This window comes from Narcine bancroftii, chromosome 1 (assembly GCF_036971445.1).
Source record: "Narcine bancroftii isolate sNarBan1 chromosome 1, sNarBan1.hap1, whole genome shotgun sequence".
Classification (NCBI taxonomy): Eukaryota; Metazoa; Chordata; class Chondrichthyes; order Torpediniformes; family Narcinidae; genus Narcine; species Narcine bancroftii.
The window spans coordinates 108843412-108862406 of record NC_091469.1 but is presented as its reverse complement, the minus strand read 5'-3'; the positions used below and the strand labels follow the sequence as shown (position 1 = coordinate 108862406).

The 18995-nt window shown below is 43.8% G+C and overlaps 1 protein-coding gene across 8 annotated transcripts in view; it reads left to right on the top strand.

The window, feature by feature from the left end:
• The window catches only part of LOC138762424 (transmembrane protease serine 11C-like), a 51769-nt gene that overhangs the window by 28585 nt on the left and 4189 nt on the right, over positions 1-18995 (top strand). For all 8 annotated transcript variants that reach the window (XM_069936215.1, XM_069936222.1, XM_069936192.1 and 5 more), the window contains one exon: positions 12342-12478. In XM_069936215.1, the coding sequence (XP_069792316.1) occupies positions 12342-12478 (137 nt within the window). The remainder of the gene's footprint in view (positions 1-12341; positions 12479-18995) is intronic.

Sequence of the window (18995 nt, the reverse complement as noted above, 5' to 3'; positions counted from 1 at the left end):
CGCTGCTACCCACTGTTTCCTGCCATGCAGAAGGTCACGCAGGAAGATGTCCGTTAGTCCTTGTGGGGCCCTCACGATCGCCACATTTGCCAGCCATTTTGTGAGAATGGTCGTGATTTGGTTTGCGGTCCGTAACACGACCACCCACCAAAACCGGCGATCAGAATGTCTGTTGTCACTTTGAACGGCCTACCTCTGTGTCAAGGGGGCTGATTCTCAACTGGCTGGTTAATGTCTACATGGGCTGGTTTCAGGCTGTCAAAGGTGAACGTTTCTTCTTTGCTGGCAACATCCAATGCACATGTCGATCCATTATGCCTGACGTCTTTGTACTGCCCCACGTATGGCTGTTGGAGGGGTGCCCAGTGTGGTTCTCTTCACAGAAAAATATATTCACAGGTGTGCATGTCTTTGAGGATTAATGATTTTGGCTGGCCGTGCAGTTGGGGCTGTGGATGGGCTAGGTACCCAGTCATTCCCTCAGCTGTTTCAATGCAACTGTGGGGGTTTCCAGATCCTTGGAGGTGGCCAAGAACCCCTCTAGGATTACCAAGGGTGTGCCATAGACCATTTCAGTTGTGGAGGCATTAAAGTCCTCTTTCGGTGCAGTGCATATCCCCAAAAGGACCCAAGGCTGATCATCTGCTCAGTTAAGCATCTTGAGCTGGGCCATCAGGGCTGGTTTTAAATGTCTGTGGAACCACCCCACCATCCCATTGCTCTGTGGATGATATGCTGTAGTACGGTGCAGTTGAGTTTCTAATAGATTGACCAGCAGCACCCAGAGCCCTGAGATAAACTGTGCTCCCCTGTTGGAAGTGAGATGTTCCGGGACTTTGAACCTGAACACCCAGGTCTTGATTAGTGCCCTGGCACAGGTCTCTGGTCATGTCAGCCATTAGGACCACCTCAGGCCACTTCATGGAGCAGCCAACCATAGTGAGGAGATATCTTGCCTCCTGGGAAACCAGTAGTGGCCCCACAATGTCGACGTGGACGTGGCTGAACCTACACTGTGTTGGTTCAACAGTCTGGGGAGATGCTTTAGTGTGAGTTTGCACCTTGGACACTTGGCATAGTATGCAGGTTTTTCCCCACTGACTGACCTATGCCAGATGAATCTGCTGCCACTATCTTTACCATAGTTGGCCGGGTGCACCAATGGGACAGAGTTTGCCAGTGGAGATGTCACAGAGGAGCAACTGGTTTCCAGGGGTGATGATGGCTTCCTCTAGTCATAGTCCGGAAAGTGCCGTCCTGTATGTCGAGATCTTAGGGCCATCATGTTGTCCTCTGGCTAGGGCTGAATTGTCTATGTCCTGGGATAGGGCATAGATCGATTCGATGGTGAGATGGAAGAGTGCATTGGCCACCATGTTGCACTTCCGGTGATGTGTTGGATGTCCATGGTGAATTTGGACATATAGGAAGGGTACCTCTGCTGCCTGGCCGACCACAGGTCAGACACTTTGTAGAAGGTGAAAGGCAGTGATTTGTGGTCTGTGAAGACCTTGAATTGTCTGCCTTCCAGAAAGTATCAGAAGTGCCTGACTGACAGGTACAGCACCAATAGCTCCTCGTGAAAGGTGCTGTATTTAAGTTCAGATGGCCGGTGGTGCCTGATAAAACAGGCTAGGGGTTGCCATTGCCCATCGATCATCTGTTTGAGAACCCCTCCAACCATGAGGGTGGTTGGCACCTCCGGCCTGGGGTGAACCAAAAGGGTGATGTTGGCCAGAGCATCCTTTATCTTCTGGAATACATCCGGGGCCTCCCCGTCCAGGCAATGTCTTCATTTTTCCCCACCATGAGTATATAAAGGGGGAACATGATCCAAGCTGCTCACAGTACGAATCGATGGTAGAAGTTAATTATACCGGCAAACTCTTGCAGCCCCTCCACGGTGCAAGGCCTCCACCTTTGTCGGCAATGGTTTCGCCGTGTACCTGTCAATCCGTTGCCCCATAGTCAAATGTGTCCCATCCGAACTGACACTCGGTGGGGTTGATGGTCAGCCTGAACCCCTGCAGGCAGGTGAATAGTTGTCTGAGGTGGGCTGTGTGCTCTGAATGGTTGCAGCTGGCAATAAGGATATTGTCCAAGTAGATGAATGAGAATAAGAGGTCCCGGTCCACAGCTGCTGAAAAGTCTGAGCAGCGTTCTTAAGCCCGAAGGACATCCTCATGAATTTGAACAGACCAAAGGGGGTGATTATGACAGTTTTGGGTATGTCCTTGGTTGGACTTAGATTTGATGATAACCCCTGATTAAATTGACCTTTGACAATACCTGTGCTCCTTGTAAGTTGATGGACATGGAGCACGAGGTATCCGTTGGGTGTGGTGGCCTCATTGAGGCATCAGTAATCACCACACGGCCTCCACCCTCCTGTTGCCTTCAGGACCATGTGCAGGGGGGAGGTTCAGGGGCTGTCCGACCACCGCACTATCCCCAGCTCCTCCATTTTCATAAATTCTTCTTGGACAAGGGCAAGTTTCTCAAGGGGAAGAAAGCATGCCCTGGTGTGGAGCGGGGGCCCCTCAGAGAGGATGTGCTGCCTTAACCTGTGCTTCAATTCTGCGGAGGAGAATTGTGGTGCCACGATTGCGGGTAACTCCACCAGGATGCATGTGTAGGCACCGTTGAACAGCTTGATGCAGTTGAGGTGGGGTGGCCGGTAGTTTGGCTTCCCCCAAGGGCATCATTTGAAAGTTCTGGCTTGCACCAAAAACCGCCCTTTCAAGTCTACCATCAGGAAGTGGATGCACAGGAAATCAGCTCCCAGGATGGCCAGCAAAACATAAGGGAATGATGCAGGCGTTGTCAATTCGTATCGAGGTGCTGTTCACTGCCCTGAGTGCCAGGTTTGATTTGCCATTCTGGGTGTCATAGACCGTGGGGGGAAGGACACTTAATTCAGCACCAGTGTCCAAGAGGAACAACCTTCCCGACAGAGATTCTGACACGTGGACGAGGCTGTCACATCGGCCAACTCGGCACAGCCATTAACGACAGCTGGCCGTGGCGTTTCCCAGAAACGTGCAGGGTGGGCGGCAATGACGGGCCCCTGCACTTCATCATTGATGGTAATAACAATATGGCTGGTAGGGGGTTCCACTTACCTCACCATCTGCTGTGGCCTTGTTGCTGGCTGGGGTTGGGGCTTGGCGATCTGTTCCACCAAGGTGCCATTTTCTTTCTTCACTCTCCAGAGCACCTCCGCCTGGGCTGCGACTTTCCTCGGGTCACTGAAGTCTCGTAAGCAAGCAAGAGTCGGATATTCTCTGGCAGCTGCTCCAGGAGAATCTGTTCAAAGAGCAGGCAAGGCTTGTGTCCCTTGCTAGTGCTAGCATCTCGCTCATGAGTGCAAATGGGGTCCTGTCCCCCAACCCGTCCAAGTGAAGCAGACAGGCAGCTCACTAGCACTGTGATAGCCCAAAACTGCGGGTTAGTACCTCTTTGAGGCCACCATATTTGCCTTGCTCAGAGGTTGGTGTAGGAAATAAATGAACTTTGCTGCCATGTCCTGGTTGAGCGAGCTCACCACGTAGTAGTGGCAGGTGTAGGCAGTGGTGATCTGTCAAAAGTGGATCTGGACCTCAGTCTATTCGAACCACACATGTGGCTGCAACACCCAGAGCACTGGGTGTTTGAGCAAGATCACGTGGAAATCTGCTCAGTTTGTCATCTTCGTCCATCTGCCGAGATGGAAAAAATAGGAGAGAAAGAGGATGCCAGAAGATTTTATATATAAATGGGAAATGAGATTAATATCTGGAGAAAGGGAAAAATCCACTGATGAACATATAGAATAAAGTAAATAATGAAATGGAAATGAGGAATTTTGGGTTAATTAAAATGCTTTTGATTCAAAATAGACTTATACTATAAATAACTGACTTTAATATTTGGTTCTCTAAAGGAATTAGAAATATAGCAGATTGTTATGAAGAAGGGAATTTAATGTCATTTGACCAATTAAAAAATAAATATAATATACAAAATAATACAATATTTTGCTACTATCAAATTAAAGCATATTTACAAGATAAACTGGGTTCAACAATGTTACTGTGGGAAAGAAGTGAAATAGAAATTTTGATTTGCAATAGATCTACAGTAATAAGAAATTTATATATATATTATGCATATATTATTGCAAAAGGGAACTTTGAAGGAGGGTATTTGTTGCTAGGCTGTAAAAGCCAAACTAACATTTCCATAGAACCTGTCAACGAGGTTTTGCTAAAGTAGTTCACAGCTCTGAAATAAACAAGTTCCACACAGCAGAGGAGTAAAACACAAAAGGTACATAGATCTCGACAGAGATGGGAAACGGATTTACATACAAGTATTGGGGAGAAAAATTGACAGGAATTATGATAATATGAAAAATACAATAAATGTTACATATAAATTGGTTTGGTATATTTTTTTTACATTCAATTGCATCTTACCCCTCAAATATTAAATAGATTGGAAACAGATCTATCAGATGAATGTTTTCGGTGTAGTGAAGAGAAATTAACTTTTTTGCATTCTATGTTATTATGTTCAAAATTGAGGCCATTTTGGATAGAATTAAGTAAATTTCTAGAACAAGTTTCACAAGATCTGATGCTTTTTTATTGGGTAATATTTTGATGATAAGACCAGCTTTTTAACCAATTTTAGCCCTGTTTCCTCAGTCAATTTGGCCAGTTTAGTTTTTTTTTTCATTTGCACATTCCACTCTTCTTGCTGCCTGGGGTTAGTGGGAACCACTGGAATCCCCAATTCCTTTATCCAATTCATCCCAGTTTCTGCTGACAACTTAGTCAATTTATTCTTTAAGGAGACAGGAAAATCAATAATAACAAGACAATACTTATAGTTACATACTTAATTCTATAAAATCAATCCATATACACTCAAATGGTAGACATTCAATTTATTTACCAGGGTTATTTTGAAGGCAGATTCCTTCCTTTGGAAGGTCCTACTTTCTTAGATTCATGATGTGCCCCTCCTATGCCACTCCTCCTTAGTCCTCCTACATTATTGCATATATATAATTAAGTAAATGAAGTGAACTGGGATTCACTAGAAGTGTCCTGTACTGACGACTGGTCCCGCCTCCCGACTCCTCCCCTGAGGGCCTGTATCTCTTTCTTTTCTTCTTCTCTTTGGCTTGGCTTCGCAGACGAAGATTTATGGAGGGGTAATTGTCCACGTCAGCTGCAGGCTCGTTTGTATATAACCCAGGTTTCCCACCTAAACCCAGAACCCCTCTGAAGCCTGTTCATGAACCCTCCCTGTGTTGTAAACTAATAAAAGTGTTAGTTCTCCCTCCAGTCGAGTGTGAACTTGTATCTACGCTACAGTAGTACAAGTAAAAGAAATCGCATTTGGTACAGAAATTGCCCAGCAGGGGTGTGTAGGGCACTACCAGTAACCACAGAGACAAGCTGAGGAAATGATAGGCTTTAATACATAAAAGAACCTTGCTGGCCCAGATCTCAGGATAGGAATGGCAGCAAGGGAAAGGTGGCTTCACCTTTATGGGTCATAGGGTAGGAGTCATCCGTGGGCGGGCCAGCTCCATACATACAACCGAAAATGATAACTATATATAATGGAGGAAACATATCACCACAGGGTGGTTCATAATTTGATTTCTGGCACACCCCCTACTGTTTACAGAGATTAATGAAATGGTAGGAGTGTTCCCCTGAACTTATGCTTCATCCCCATACCATTCTATTCAAGCAGTTTATCACTTTCTGAATAAATGTTGAAGGGACCGTTAATAACAGCAGCTTTTGCAGTAACATCTGCCTAAGCATTTCCAAGCGGTAAAAAGTTCTGGCTGGTATGGGCAGAAATATTCCTTTCCCTATCATGTAGGCTCTAACATGGGCAAACAATTCAAATTCCTAGGAAAACTGAATGATAGAAGGCAGCCGTCTTCATTACTTCATTTCTGTATTTTTCATAAGGCAGTTTTTAAAAACCCATTGAGTTAACAGTAATACACTCATAGATGATCAAGTAAATTCACTAAGGGAAAGGTGGCTCAAAAGTGCTTGGATTAGACATCAGGAGAGCTTCCCCTAAATGTTGGATGTATTTTACTCTGGGTTTCAAAGGTTCCTCAGTTCTCTCTCTTTAATACTTGGGCCAAAGGTCATCACCACTCTTCTAGGATGTTATTGGTATTAGACCAGCTTTACTTAGTTAAACAATGTTGCAGTTTTTTTTAAATAATTTATTTCTTCTCCTTCTGTACAAGTTAGTACCAAGAAACATTGCAGAAGTGGAACACCATTTCTTCATTGTTACTTTTAAAGTCCAACAGCTTGTGAAATTGCTGCATAATTGAAGCTCTCTGGAAGGCAGGTTTCAAATTACTGAAGATAACTTTCAGTTCAAGCTCTTTAACCCCTTCTTCCTCACTCATGCACAGTTTTTCTACTGTCAATTAAGGTTTGAGGCAAACATCAAATTTGTTTTTTTCCAAAATGAGCAACAAGTTTACATCGAAGCGAAGTCAGAAATCTTTTTTTATCGTAACTAGTGAGACACAGGTCTGGACACTGTGGCTGCTAGGGTACATATGGGGGTAGCCTTGCCCACAAGGAATCCTTTGATTCCTCATCTCATCATTCTGCAAGAATAGGGTTGCCCTGCCTGACATCGGGTCCCGGGGTTTTATTCTTTCACCTTAACCATTTGGCGCCTGATGTCTTTCTTCTCACATTCAGCCTGCAGGACACTTCAGTTTTTATTTGCATCCTTTTTCTACACTTACCTATTCCTGTAACTTCCTTTGTTTCTGTTTCCTCTCTTTTTTCTCCTATTGTTTATTTTTTGATAAAAATTACTGGCTTGGTTTAGACTATAACATGTTTTAGATTTTCAAGTAGAACATTTAACATGGCCTCAGTGCTGTTTTGAAAAATTAGCAGAACAAAGGGTTAAGTCAGTCACGAATGGATAGCAGAGAAAATAGGGTATGAGCAAGACAATGTGTTACCATTTTAATCATAATTATCATATCCTTAATCTGAAATGCTAAATCAGTTTCACATTCTGTAGTTGGTGTTGGTATGTTCCTTAATTAAATTTAATTCTTATTACACATATTATGTGGAAAAAAGTTTAACTTCAGCCTTAAAAAAATATACTGCACAGACAGGGTGGGAGCTGCCAATCATTATTAACTTTACTTTGCCCCCAATCCCATTCCAGACATGTAATTGAGATCCCCAACTTTTCCTCCCTTGTGGCTTTCATTAACTCTCCAGCTCTTATTCTTTTTTCCACATTCGTTGTTTGGCCATGGCTATTATAAATTCTTCTTCTTACTCCATGTAATTGGAACATGGATGGGACTGGTCCCTTTTCTGATATATCATTACCTTTTTAACTCTATCATAAATGTACCTGGCCAGCCCTTTTCTAGCCTCCTTTTTCTGAATTGTGCAAATCACCGTTCAATTTAAATTTTTATCATATTTCAGATACATATAAAACACATTGGCTGTCCCGGGGTCTCCACATCACTCATTTCTGACATTATACTCATAGGAGTGTTTACTCCTGATTTATCACACACTAGTCCCACGTTGTCCTTTTGTTCTTCTTCCCCCACTTCAGAGTCCTGGCCTCTTAACAACCAGTCTAAGGTAGGACGTCAGAATTAGGACAACACGTTATGTTAGATAGTACTTTTATCCCCTCACCATGAAATCCTCAATCCGCTCAGGATCCGACACTATTAGTTCATTTGGAATCCATCAGAGTTATGCTATAGGGAGGGAGGGATCAACTGATCTAACACCTTAAGAGAAGAACTGGGAAATTGTCCCATGGGCCTGTTCTTTAGTCTTTAGATGCCAGTTCAGCTGGTCACTGACACCATCCACTAAGCATTCCTTAATCTTGGACTCCTGGCTGGTTTGCCAAATGCATTGAAACTGCCACTTCCCAATGCAAAGAACACAGCACACAGAACCAGTACAGTTAACTCTTTATTGGACACCAAGTTAACCTGAGAGAACCTTTACTGCTTTCAGCCTTGAAAGGAGTCTCCGGAAGTCTCTATTCAACAAATGGATGCATCAACTTTGATAACTCAAGAAAATAAGTTGAATGAAAATATTATATCATTAATCTACATACCTGTACAAGGTAAATTACCATTTTTCTTTGGCTTGGCTTCGCGGACGAAGATTTATGGAGGGGGTAAAAAGTCCACGTCAGCTGCAGGCTTGTTTGTGGCTGACAAGTCCGATGCGGGACAGGCAGACACGGTTGCAGCGGTTGCAGGGGAAAATTGGTTGGTTGGGGTTGGGTGTTGGGTTTTTCCTCCTTTGCCTTTTGTCAGTGAGGTGGGCTCTGCGGTCTTCTTCAAAGGAGGTTGCTGCCCGCCAAACTGTGAGGCGCCAAGATGCACGGTTTGAGGCGTTATCAGCCCACTGGCGGTAGTCAATGTGGCAGGCACCAAGAGATTTCTTTAGGCAGTCCTTGTACCTTTTCTTTGGTGCACCTCTGTCACGGTGGCCAGTGGAGAGCTCGCCATATAACACGATCTTGGGAAGGTGATGGTCCTCCATTCTGGAGACGTGACCCATCCAGTGCAGCTGGATCTTCAGCAGCGTGGACTCGATGCTGTCGACCTCTGCCATCTCGAGTACTTCGATGTTAGGGATGAAAGCGCTCCAATGGATGTTGAGGATGGAGCAGAGACAACGCTGGTGGAAGCGTTCTAGGAGCCGTAGGTGGTGCCGGTAGAGGACCCATGATTCAGAGCCGAACAGGAGTGTGGGTATGACAACGGCTCTGTATACGCTTATCTTTGTGAGGTTTTTCAGTTGGTTGTTTTTCCAGACTCTTTTGTGTAGTCTTCCAAAGGCGCTATTTGCCTTGGCGAGTCTGTTGTCTATCTCATTGTCGATCCTTGCATCTGATGAAATGGTGCAGCCGAGATAGGTAAACTGGTTGACTGTTTTGAGTTTTGTGTGCCCGATGGAGATGTGGGGGGGCTGGTAGTCATGGTGGGGAGCTGGCTGATGGAGGACCTCAGTTTTCTTCAGGCTGACTTCCAGGCCAAACATTTTGGCAGTTTCCGCAAAGCAGGACGTCAAGCGCTGAAGAGCTGGCTCTGAATGGGCAACTAAAGCGGCATCGTCTGCATTACGTACAAGGTAAATCACATCCCCTGTATCCCTGTATCAAGGTGAATAATAAGAACACTGAGTTACATTTACTTCACATAATGTCAGTCTCTTTTCCTGATTCTCCTCCTGTACAGGCTTTTTCTCCATTTTTCTACATTCTTCTTCAGTTATCCTCACTGCCTGACACGCTTTCCCCAGTCTCTCTCCTGTCCTGAAAAGCTTCAGTATCTCCACCTCCTGCTCTCTTTCATTCTCATTTCTCGGATTTATCTTTAGGTTTATAATGTTTACGTCAAGGGTACCTTCCTTTGGCCATTTAGTTAACAATTTTTTTGGTTATTTTTCCCATTTTTCAGATGATAACGTTTTTAGTTACTGGGAACTTTTTATTTAATATATCAACTGCAGTTGTTTTATTCTTTGCACTATTTTGTTTGGCAACTTCATCAATTATTCCAGTTGTAGTCTTTTATTTCTGTCCTGTCTGCTCTTTGCAGTTACTATGCTATTTTCAATGCTACTTCTACCTTTTCCCTAATATTTTGTGGTTTTGAATTGTCCAATTGATCCCAATTTTATCTTGCTTACCTGTTCCGCCCATGCAGACCCCATATTTACCTAGGGCAGTATCCACGAGGACTTACCAACACCACGTGGAATTTTTCCTTTAATCAAACTCTACCCCTTATTACTGCTGCGCAATTTTCCTGATCAATTCTCCAAGCCTCTTTTTAGGTCAATTTGTCGGCAGGTTCTTTGAATCAGAGAGACCCTCTGACTGTCATTTGGTAATTCTGTGTCCCCGGAGACCTCCTGTTCCCAACAGCCTTTAGTCCAAATATAAAGCGAAAACCACTTCCCTTTTTTGCGTGTGGCCACCCGCTATCTGTTGGTTCCGAGAAGATCCCCCAGCCATCTCTTTTCTGATGAGTCTCGCAGTGTTGATGTGGTTTATGAAGTCTAATAGCAAGTCAGGAAGTGCGGAGAATTTTTCAGAAAAGTTAAACCTTTATTTGCAAACAAAAGCTGAGACAAATCAAAGCCTGGACTCTGAAATGTCTGTTGCTATGAGACAGTGCACTTTTTTATATTATAGTCCTGACTTAATCACATTTCTGCACCCAATCATTCATAACTTTGTATCTTAACAGGATGACATCCCTTGACTCACTACAATTATTTTCATTATTCTCCACCTATTAATCTAATCATGTTTAGAACCATGTGTTTCCTCATATCCTGCGAGCTACTGCCTTCTATTCATTACTGTGGCCTTGTGTAGTAAATACATAATGGATATTATTACTTTTGTAACAAAGTGTGTGTAATTGTTACATAGCAATAGATTAATGAATGGTAGTTCATGTGGTTTATTTTCCATACTCAGAGGTGGGATGTTAGCACATGGAACTTCTCTGTTGTACATTGAAAGGGGAGCACAGGTACCAGGTGTTCAGAGAATGAGCTGAGCACATATTCTCCTCTCAGCAAGGTGCACAATGATTGTGGTTGGGTATGCACAAGTGTTGGTTAATTGACTGTTCCCATCCTGCCTACCCTCTGTTGCTGGGCATCTCGCTTGATGCATTATAGATTGCAAGACCACTCCAATGCCATTTTCAATGCTTTAACAATTACATCACTTTGATGCATGACTGCCATGTGAACTCTCTGCTGCTCATTCATGGCCCTGCTCCAATGCATCAGTGATGCTGATTGAAGACCACTGTTGGTCGGAGATGACCTTCAGCATGTGTGGAGTCAGCACTTTGATCTGCCCTCATCTGCACAGAAAGGTTTTAAATCCCAGCTCAATCCCACTGCGGCTCACAGAATGGTTTGACACATGGGCCTTCCACCACAGCCAGTAGCTGTGACAGACATTCAGTGTATATCCATATCTCACACAAGCAACCTTCCTTCTGATGGTGAGCAGCGTGGGGAATATCAAGCCAAGGGCTTGTGTCTGTTCCCTCCCAAATTTCAACAATTAATCATTACTTCAGAAGCACGTATGCAGATGAGCGAGACCAAAAAAAAGTGACGAAGGGCTCGCGCCTGAAACTTTCCATGGATGCTGTGTGACTTGCTGAGTTTCTCCAGGCACCTTTGAGTGCTGAATAAAGGGAGTGATACTTTATTTTTTCTGATAGATTTGAATATTACAGTGTGATATACTCCATGTGATGAAAATTTATTAGACCATAAGACATAGGAGCAGAAATAGGCTATTCAGCCCATCGAGTCTGGCCTGCCATTTAATCATGAGCTGATCCATTCTCCCACTCAGCCCCACTGAGTAAACTTGGTTGCCCTCGCAAATCAAGAACTTATGAATATCTGCTTTAAATTCCACCTGTGGCAACAAATTCCACCGATTTACCACCCTCTGGCTGAAGAAATTCCTCCGATTCTCTGTTGTAAGCAGATGCTCTTTAATCCTGAAATTACATAGTGATGACTTGAACATTTGATCATCTCTAATGGTGACAGTTTTGGTAAATTAGCTCATTGTTAAAATCCATTTTTTACTTAGTTCCCACAAGGTGCTCATCAATGGTCAATTTCAAATTCAAGCTTATTTCTACCTGACTGTACATAATCAACCTGACGAAACAGCGTTTCTCCAGATTTTGGTGCACACCACATGTTAATCATATGTGTGTGTGTGTGTGTGTGTGTGTGTGTGTGTGTGTGTGTGTGTGTGTGTGTGTGTGTGTGTGTGTGTGTGTGTGTGTGTGTGTGTGTGTGTGTGTGTGTGTGTGTGTGTGTGTAACAACTTACAGTATATACATAAAGATAAAATTTTAAAAATACATATATAAATATCTTGAGATGACTTAACCTGGTTGCAGGATAAACTTGGTTACACCATGTGGCAGCACTGTTGTGCTCAGGATGAATATGTGCCCATGTGAGGGTACCATTAAGGGCCAGAATCTTAAACAAAAAATGTTAAAACTTTACCCAATATGTGGAAATAAGAGTGCATCTCTAATTCTACTTCATCCCAAAGACGTGAACAGCTGAACTGGCCTCCCCGGTACTCGAGGAAGGCCCAACATTCACTGTCCACATCTGACAACAGCAGCAGAGCTTGACTGAACTGCCCGTCAAAAACTCAGCTTGAACTCACTAACAAACTGCAGGTAATAGCTCATTTCTGCTCTCTTTCTCCAGGCTCACTGGCAATGATCCTTCAAAAAGCAACTGTGAACATCATCAACAACCAAAGATGCAAGAGAATCTATAAAAAACTCATCAGTGATAATATGCTCTGTGCTGGGATCTTAGCAGGGGGAGTTGATGCATGTCAGGTAAATCTTTATTTTAAGAGCTAAAGTAAGTGCTGCATCCTTGAAAGAAAATGCCTGGTGTCACATTCATTCAAATTTAATGCAAATAATAGGGCAGCATAAAATAATAAATAACTTATTAAGGCAGAGAGGATCACTGGAGTCTCCTTTCCCCCACCCCAACCCAATCCATTGATGTGATCTACCAGGATTCATTGGTTGAAGAAGGTTTGCAAAATCATTGAGGACCCCTTCCACCTCACAAACAGAATCTTTCAACTACTCCTGTCGGGAAACAGATTCAGGAGAATCAGAGCCAACACCACCAGGCTGAGAAACAATTTTTTTCCACAGCAGTGAGAATATGTACTACATATGTATAATTTGTCTGAATGTGTCTCTGCATGTTTTTACACCGAAGATCAGAGAAGACTATTTCGCCGGGTTGTACTTGTACAGTTGGATTATGATGTAAGAAAATTGGGATTGGGGACCAAACATCTGGCGGAGAGAAGTGCCTTGGAACATTTGAGGCTCAAATGCACAGTGCATGTTATCTGGTTAAAGTGAAATCCAGCAACAGGACCAAGGTATTCAACTCAACAAATAATTCCAGTGTTTCTCTCTTCTCTCATTCCATCCAGAGGGGAGAGGAACCTTTCAATTTTCTCCCACACCTGTGGGTCAGGTCCAAGAACAAGATTCCAGGCCCTTTCAGACAAGAGAGAAACAAAAGCTGGAGACGAAGACTAGAGGACATAGTTTAAGAATACAGGGTAGGCCCTTTAGGACGGAGATGAGAAAACATTTTTTTACCCAGAGAAGTGTGAATCTGTGGAATGCTCTGCCACAGAGGGTGGTAGAGGCAGATTCGCTGATTATGTTCAAAAGAGAGTTAGATAAGACTCTAGTGGACAAAGGAGTTAAGGGTTATGGGGATAAGGCTGGAAAGGGGTACTGATAGTAGTGATCAGCCATGATCTGTAAAATGGTGGTGCTGGTTCGACGGGCCTAAGGGCCTACTCCAGCTCCTATTGTCTATTGTCTATTGTCTATTGTCTATTAATAAGATAAAGGATCTGGACCCAAAACGTTGACTACTTCTAAACTAGACCCATGGACACTGCCCGTTGAATTCCTCCAGCTATTCTTTCAACCAAGATTCTTGCTCCAAAATAAAAAAAATACTCTCATGTATGTGAGTTTCAATGCCCAAAAATAAATATTTTGGAATATTATGAAGGATTCTTGATGTTTTAGTAGTTTACTATTTCACCAGATACCATGATCATATTTCCGTGCACTGATCATTATTCGGTGCTTTACAAAATGTTCAAAATCTTGCCAAAAGTCCATGTTTGTTTGGCTCCTGATGATGAATTTCACTTGATCAGGTGGAAAATAATTGTAGAAATATTGAAAGTACGATGAAAATGAACTACAATATTCACAGGATATTTTAATTACATATTTGATTACTTATTGAAAACTGGGAGACTGATTATGGACTTCAGGAAGGGGAAATCAAGAGAACACAATCCAGTCCTCATTGAGGGGTCAGCAGTGGAATTTAAAATTCCTGGGTGTCCTGGGGCTTCCATGTCAATACAATCACAAAGAAGGCTTGCCAGCATCTATACTTTGTGAGGAGTTTGTGGAGATTTGATAGGTCACCAAAGACTCTTGCAAATTTCTACAGCATTCTGATTGGTTCCATCACTGTCTGGTATGAAAGTGTCAATGCACAGGACAGAAAAAGACTGCAGAGAGTTGTCAACTTGGCAAGCCCCATCATTGCTTTTAGTCTTCACTCCATCGAGAACATCTCCAAGAAAGCAGCATCTATCCTCAAGAACCCTCATCACCCTAGACCATGCCCTCTTCTTGCTGCTACCATCAGGAAAAAGGTACCGGAGCCTGAAGATGAACACCCAATGGTACAAAAACTGCTTCGTCCCTTCCATCATCAGATTTCTGAATGGACAATGAACCACAGACACTACCTCACTTTCTCTTCTTTTTGAATGAATTTATTTTTTTTAATGTTATTTATAGTAATATTTGCACCCGTGATGCTGCCTCAAAACAACAAATTTTGTGACGTGCTCATGACTATAAATTCTGATTCTGATTGCATAGACCAACTTGACAAGGGTCTCATAGAAGGGAATTGCTAATTGTGTCTCAGAGTGGCACAGAAATAGGCTATTTCAGATCATGGAGGATGAACTTCTGGTCACAGATCCCCAAGGACACGGAGACCACAATGTGTTTAAATTGCAGGTGTCGTATGAGGGTGAAGATGACAGGGCTAAATCCAATGTCTCTGACATATATTGAGGAATTTCAGTATATAATGAGCCAGGCAAGGGAGGAAGGCAGCTTTAATAAGTGTGGGACCTCTGGAGAACAAGCTATTGAAATGATGTTGCAAAATAAAGAACAGACAGATGTTATGTCAATATTGTCTATCAGTCCACTACAAATATCGCTGATGGTCTTATTTCCAATCTTCTTTCTTTGGCTTGGCTTCGCAGACGAAGATTTATGGAGGGGTAATGTCCACGACAGCTGCAGGCTCGTTTGTGGCTGACAAGTCCGATGCGGGACAGGCAGACACGGTTGCAGCGGTTGCAAGGGAAAATTGGTTGGTTGGGGTTGGGTGTTGGGTTTTTCCTCCTTTGACTTTTGACAGTGAGGTGGGCTCTGCAGTCTTCTTCAAAGGAGGTTGCTGCCCGCCGAACTGTGAGGTGCCAAGATGCACGGGTTGAGGCGATATCAGCTCACTGGCGATGGTCAATGTGGCAGGCACCAAGAGATTTCTTTTGGCAGTCCTTGTACCTCTTCTTTGGTGCACCTCTGTCTTGGTGGCCAGTGGAGAGCTCGCCATATAACACGATCTTGGGAAGGTGATGGTGTTCCATTCTGGAGATGTGACCTACCCAGCACAGTTTGATCTTCAGCAGCGTGGATTCGATGCTGTTGGCCTCTGCCATCTCGAGTACTTCGATGTTGGAGATGAAGTCACTCCAATGAATGTTGAGGATGGAGCGGAGACAACGCTGGTGGAAGCGTTCTAGGAGCCGTAGGTGATGCCGGTAAGGGACCCATGATTCGGAGCCGAACATGAGTGTGGGTATGACAACGGCTCTGTATACGCTAATCTTTGTGAGGTTTTTCAGTTGGTTGTTTTTCCAGACTCTTTTGTGTAGTTTTCCAAAGGCGCTATTTGCCTTGGCGAGTCTGTTGTCTATCTCGTTGTCGATGCTTGCTTCCGATGAAATGGTGCAGCCGAGATAGGTAAATTGGTTGACCGTTTTGAGTTTTGTGTTCCCGATGGAGATGTTGGGGGGCTGGTAGTCATGGTGGGGAGCTGGCTGATGGAGGACCTCAGTTTTCTTCAGGCTGACTTCCAGGCCAAACATTTTGGCAGTTTCCACAAAACAGGACGTCAAGCGCTGAAGAGTTATTTCCAATAACATAGTTGTAAATCCCAATCATAGGTGTTAAAGGATGAGAAAAAGACTCCTGGCCAAGCCTCAGTGGCCAACACACAAGTGGTACCAGAAATCATGGCCCCATTGGCTGAAACATTTCAAAACGCACACTGTTATGGTGCCAACAACCTGGGTTTGAACCCAGTGCTGTCTGTAAGGAGTTCTTAAGTTCCTCCCGTGTCTGCGTTGGTTTCCTTCAGAGGCTCTGGTTTCCTCCCACTCACAAAGCGTATGGGGGATTATGTCCAAGGGCAGGTCAATGGGATGAGGCAGAATAGTAGTTTTACATGGATTAGGTGAGCCAAAAGGCTTCTGTCCATGCCATAGTGTTCTATGGCTCTATCGTTCTATATTCAGGGAGAGCTGAGGGAGAAAACTTCAAGATGTAGTCTATTTAATTTTTTTAAAGCCATTTAACAACGTGCCACATTAAAGACTGATGTACAGAGTCCTAGAGCACAGGAACAAGCCCGCAGACCCAGCTCGTCTGCACTGAATAACATGGCCTTCTATTTTAGTCCCACACCCATATTTGGCCCCACCCCTTCAATCCCCTCTCCTTGGAGATGTCCAAGTGTTGTCTAAAGGGAGCTACTCTCTCTGCCCAAACTGTTTTGTGTGGCAACTCGTTCCATGTGCCCATCAACCTCCCTTTTAAATCTCAGTCCCTTGCCTTATAGTTATTCCCTGCCATCTTAGATTCCCATACTCTTGGAGACAGATTGCCACTATGCCCCTTAATGATTTTATAGACCTCCATAGTATCCTCTCTGAACCTCCTTTACTCTGAGGAAAACAGGCCAAGTTTATTCAGTTTCTCATGACAACTCAACTTCCCTAAACCTGGCAACAAAGTGTAATGTATCTGAGAGGCTCTATCAATAACCACAGAATAATTGGCTGCAGGAACAATAGACTTTAATGCACACAAGACTTTGGCTGGCCCGGATCCAGGTACAGGACAGCCGGAAAAGAGGAGGTAACGTGGCCTTTATGGCCAGGGCAAAAGGGGAGGAGACAAGGGATGAGACATTATATATACAGTAACTGGTAGGGGCTATACAATGGAGGAAAACATATCAGTATAGTATCTTAGTTTGCTGATGACACTAAATTGAATGAAAAAGCACATTTTTGCAGAGGATGTGTAGAGAGTCTGTAGAGAGATATAGATAGGTTAAATGAGTGGGCAAGGGTCTGGCAAATGTGAGGTTATCCACTTTGGATGGAAAAAATGGAAGATCAGAATAAATGCCTCAATCTTAAAGGGCAAGTGATTGCAGCATGCTGCCATGCAGAAGGACCTGGGAGTGCTTGTGCATGAATCACAAAATGTTGGTTTGCAGGTGCAGCAGGCTATCAAGAAGGCAAATGAAACGTTGGCCTTCATTGCTAGAGGATGAAATTTAAGACATGGGAGGTTATGCTGCAACTGTACCAGGTACTGGTGAGGCCACATGCAAGTCTAATCTCCTTGCTTGAGGAAGAATGTACTGGCTTTGGAGGCATTCTAGAGGAGGTTCACTAGGTTGATTCCGGAGATGAAGGGGTTAGCCTATGAAGAGAGATTGAGTTGTCTGGGACTGTACTTGCTAGAATATAGTAGAATGAGGGGATCTTATTGAACTGTATAAAATTATGAAAGGCATAGAGGTAGGTAAATTGTTTCCATTAGTGGGGGAATCAGAACTAGGGGACATAGCCTCAAGATTCAGGGTAGTAGATTTTGGACAGAGAAGAGGAATAACTGCTTTTCTCAGAGGGTGGTGAATCTGTAGAACTCACCATCCATTGAAGCAATGGAGGTGACCTCAGTGAATACACAGATGAGATGAATCATTAAGATGAGATTAGATAAACTTTTACAAAATAGGAGAATTAAGAGATATGGAGAAAAGGCAGGTAGGTGGGGATGAGCCTATTATCAGATCAGCCATGATCTCATTGAATGGCGGAGCAGGCTTGATGGACTGGAGGGCCTTCTCCTGCTCCTATTTCTTCTGTTCTTATTCAAGATTCAATTTCAATTTATTGTCATGTAATAAAAACATATTACACAAAATTGCATTTGTCCATTGTAAGGCAGACAGATCTGCCATCGGCAGAAATGGGCTAAAATGCCTCTTACAGTCAGAGAAGCAAAAAAGAGATTCCCCCCCCCCCCCACCACCCCCTCCCCCAGTCACCAAGTGTCCTTGGATTCGCCCCAGTGCTCCTGCAGTCTCCACAGCCACACTGAGTCCTATCCAAACCTGAGCTTCAGATCCAAATCTCCATTACGATTAGGAACCCTTCAGCACCCTCGGCACCCTCTCACATCCTGGTTCCAATACTTGGTTCCTCTCCAACCAGTTTTGAGCTCATCTCCAGTAGTCCACAGCCTGGTACAAGTCCTTTGACTGCAGTCTCCAGCAGCCCACAGTCTCTGTGGGTTCCTCGCCTTGAGTCACCAGCATCCCACTGCCTATGTGATTCCTACAGCCGCATATTCTTAACAACTTTTAAACCTTCTCCGTACCCTTTCAAATTTTATAATCTCCTTCCAATAGCCCGTTGACCAAAGACTGTACACAATAATTCAAGTCTGACCCCACTGTCTTGTATAATTTTTCCCCAGCACTTGCATTCAATGCCCTGACTGATGAAAGCAAACATTCCAAACACCCACTTCGTACTTTATCTACCTTAAAGAGCTCTGTGCCTGCACCCCAAGGTATCTCTGCTCCGTAGCACCTTTTGGAACCCAACCATTGACAGTGTAAGACCTGCCCTGCTTCGATTTCCCCAAATGCAGCATCTCACACTTCTTCAAGTTGAACGGCATCTGCCATTCCTTAGCCAAATTCCCCATTAGATCTAGACCCCATTGGAAATATAGGTAACCTTCTTCTGTCCATCATAGCATATATTTTCATGTCATCAGCAAACTTAACTCATCTTTGTCCAAATCATTTATGTATATTACAAAACCCAAGAGTCCCAGTACCGACCTCCAAGGCCCTGGTCATGGTCCTCCAGTCTGAAAACTGCCCTCCACACCC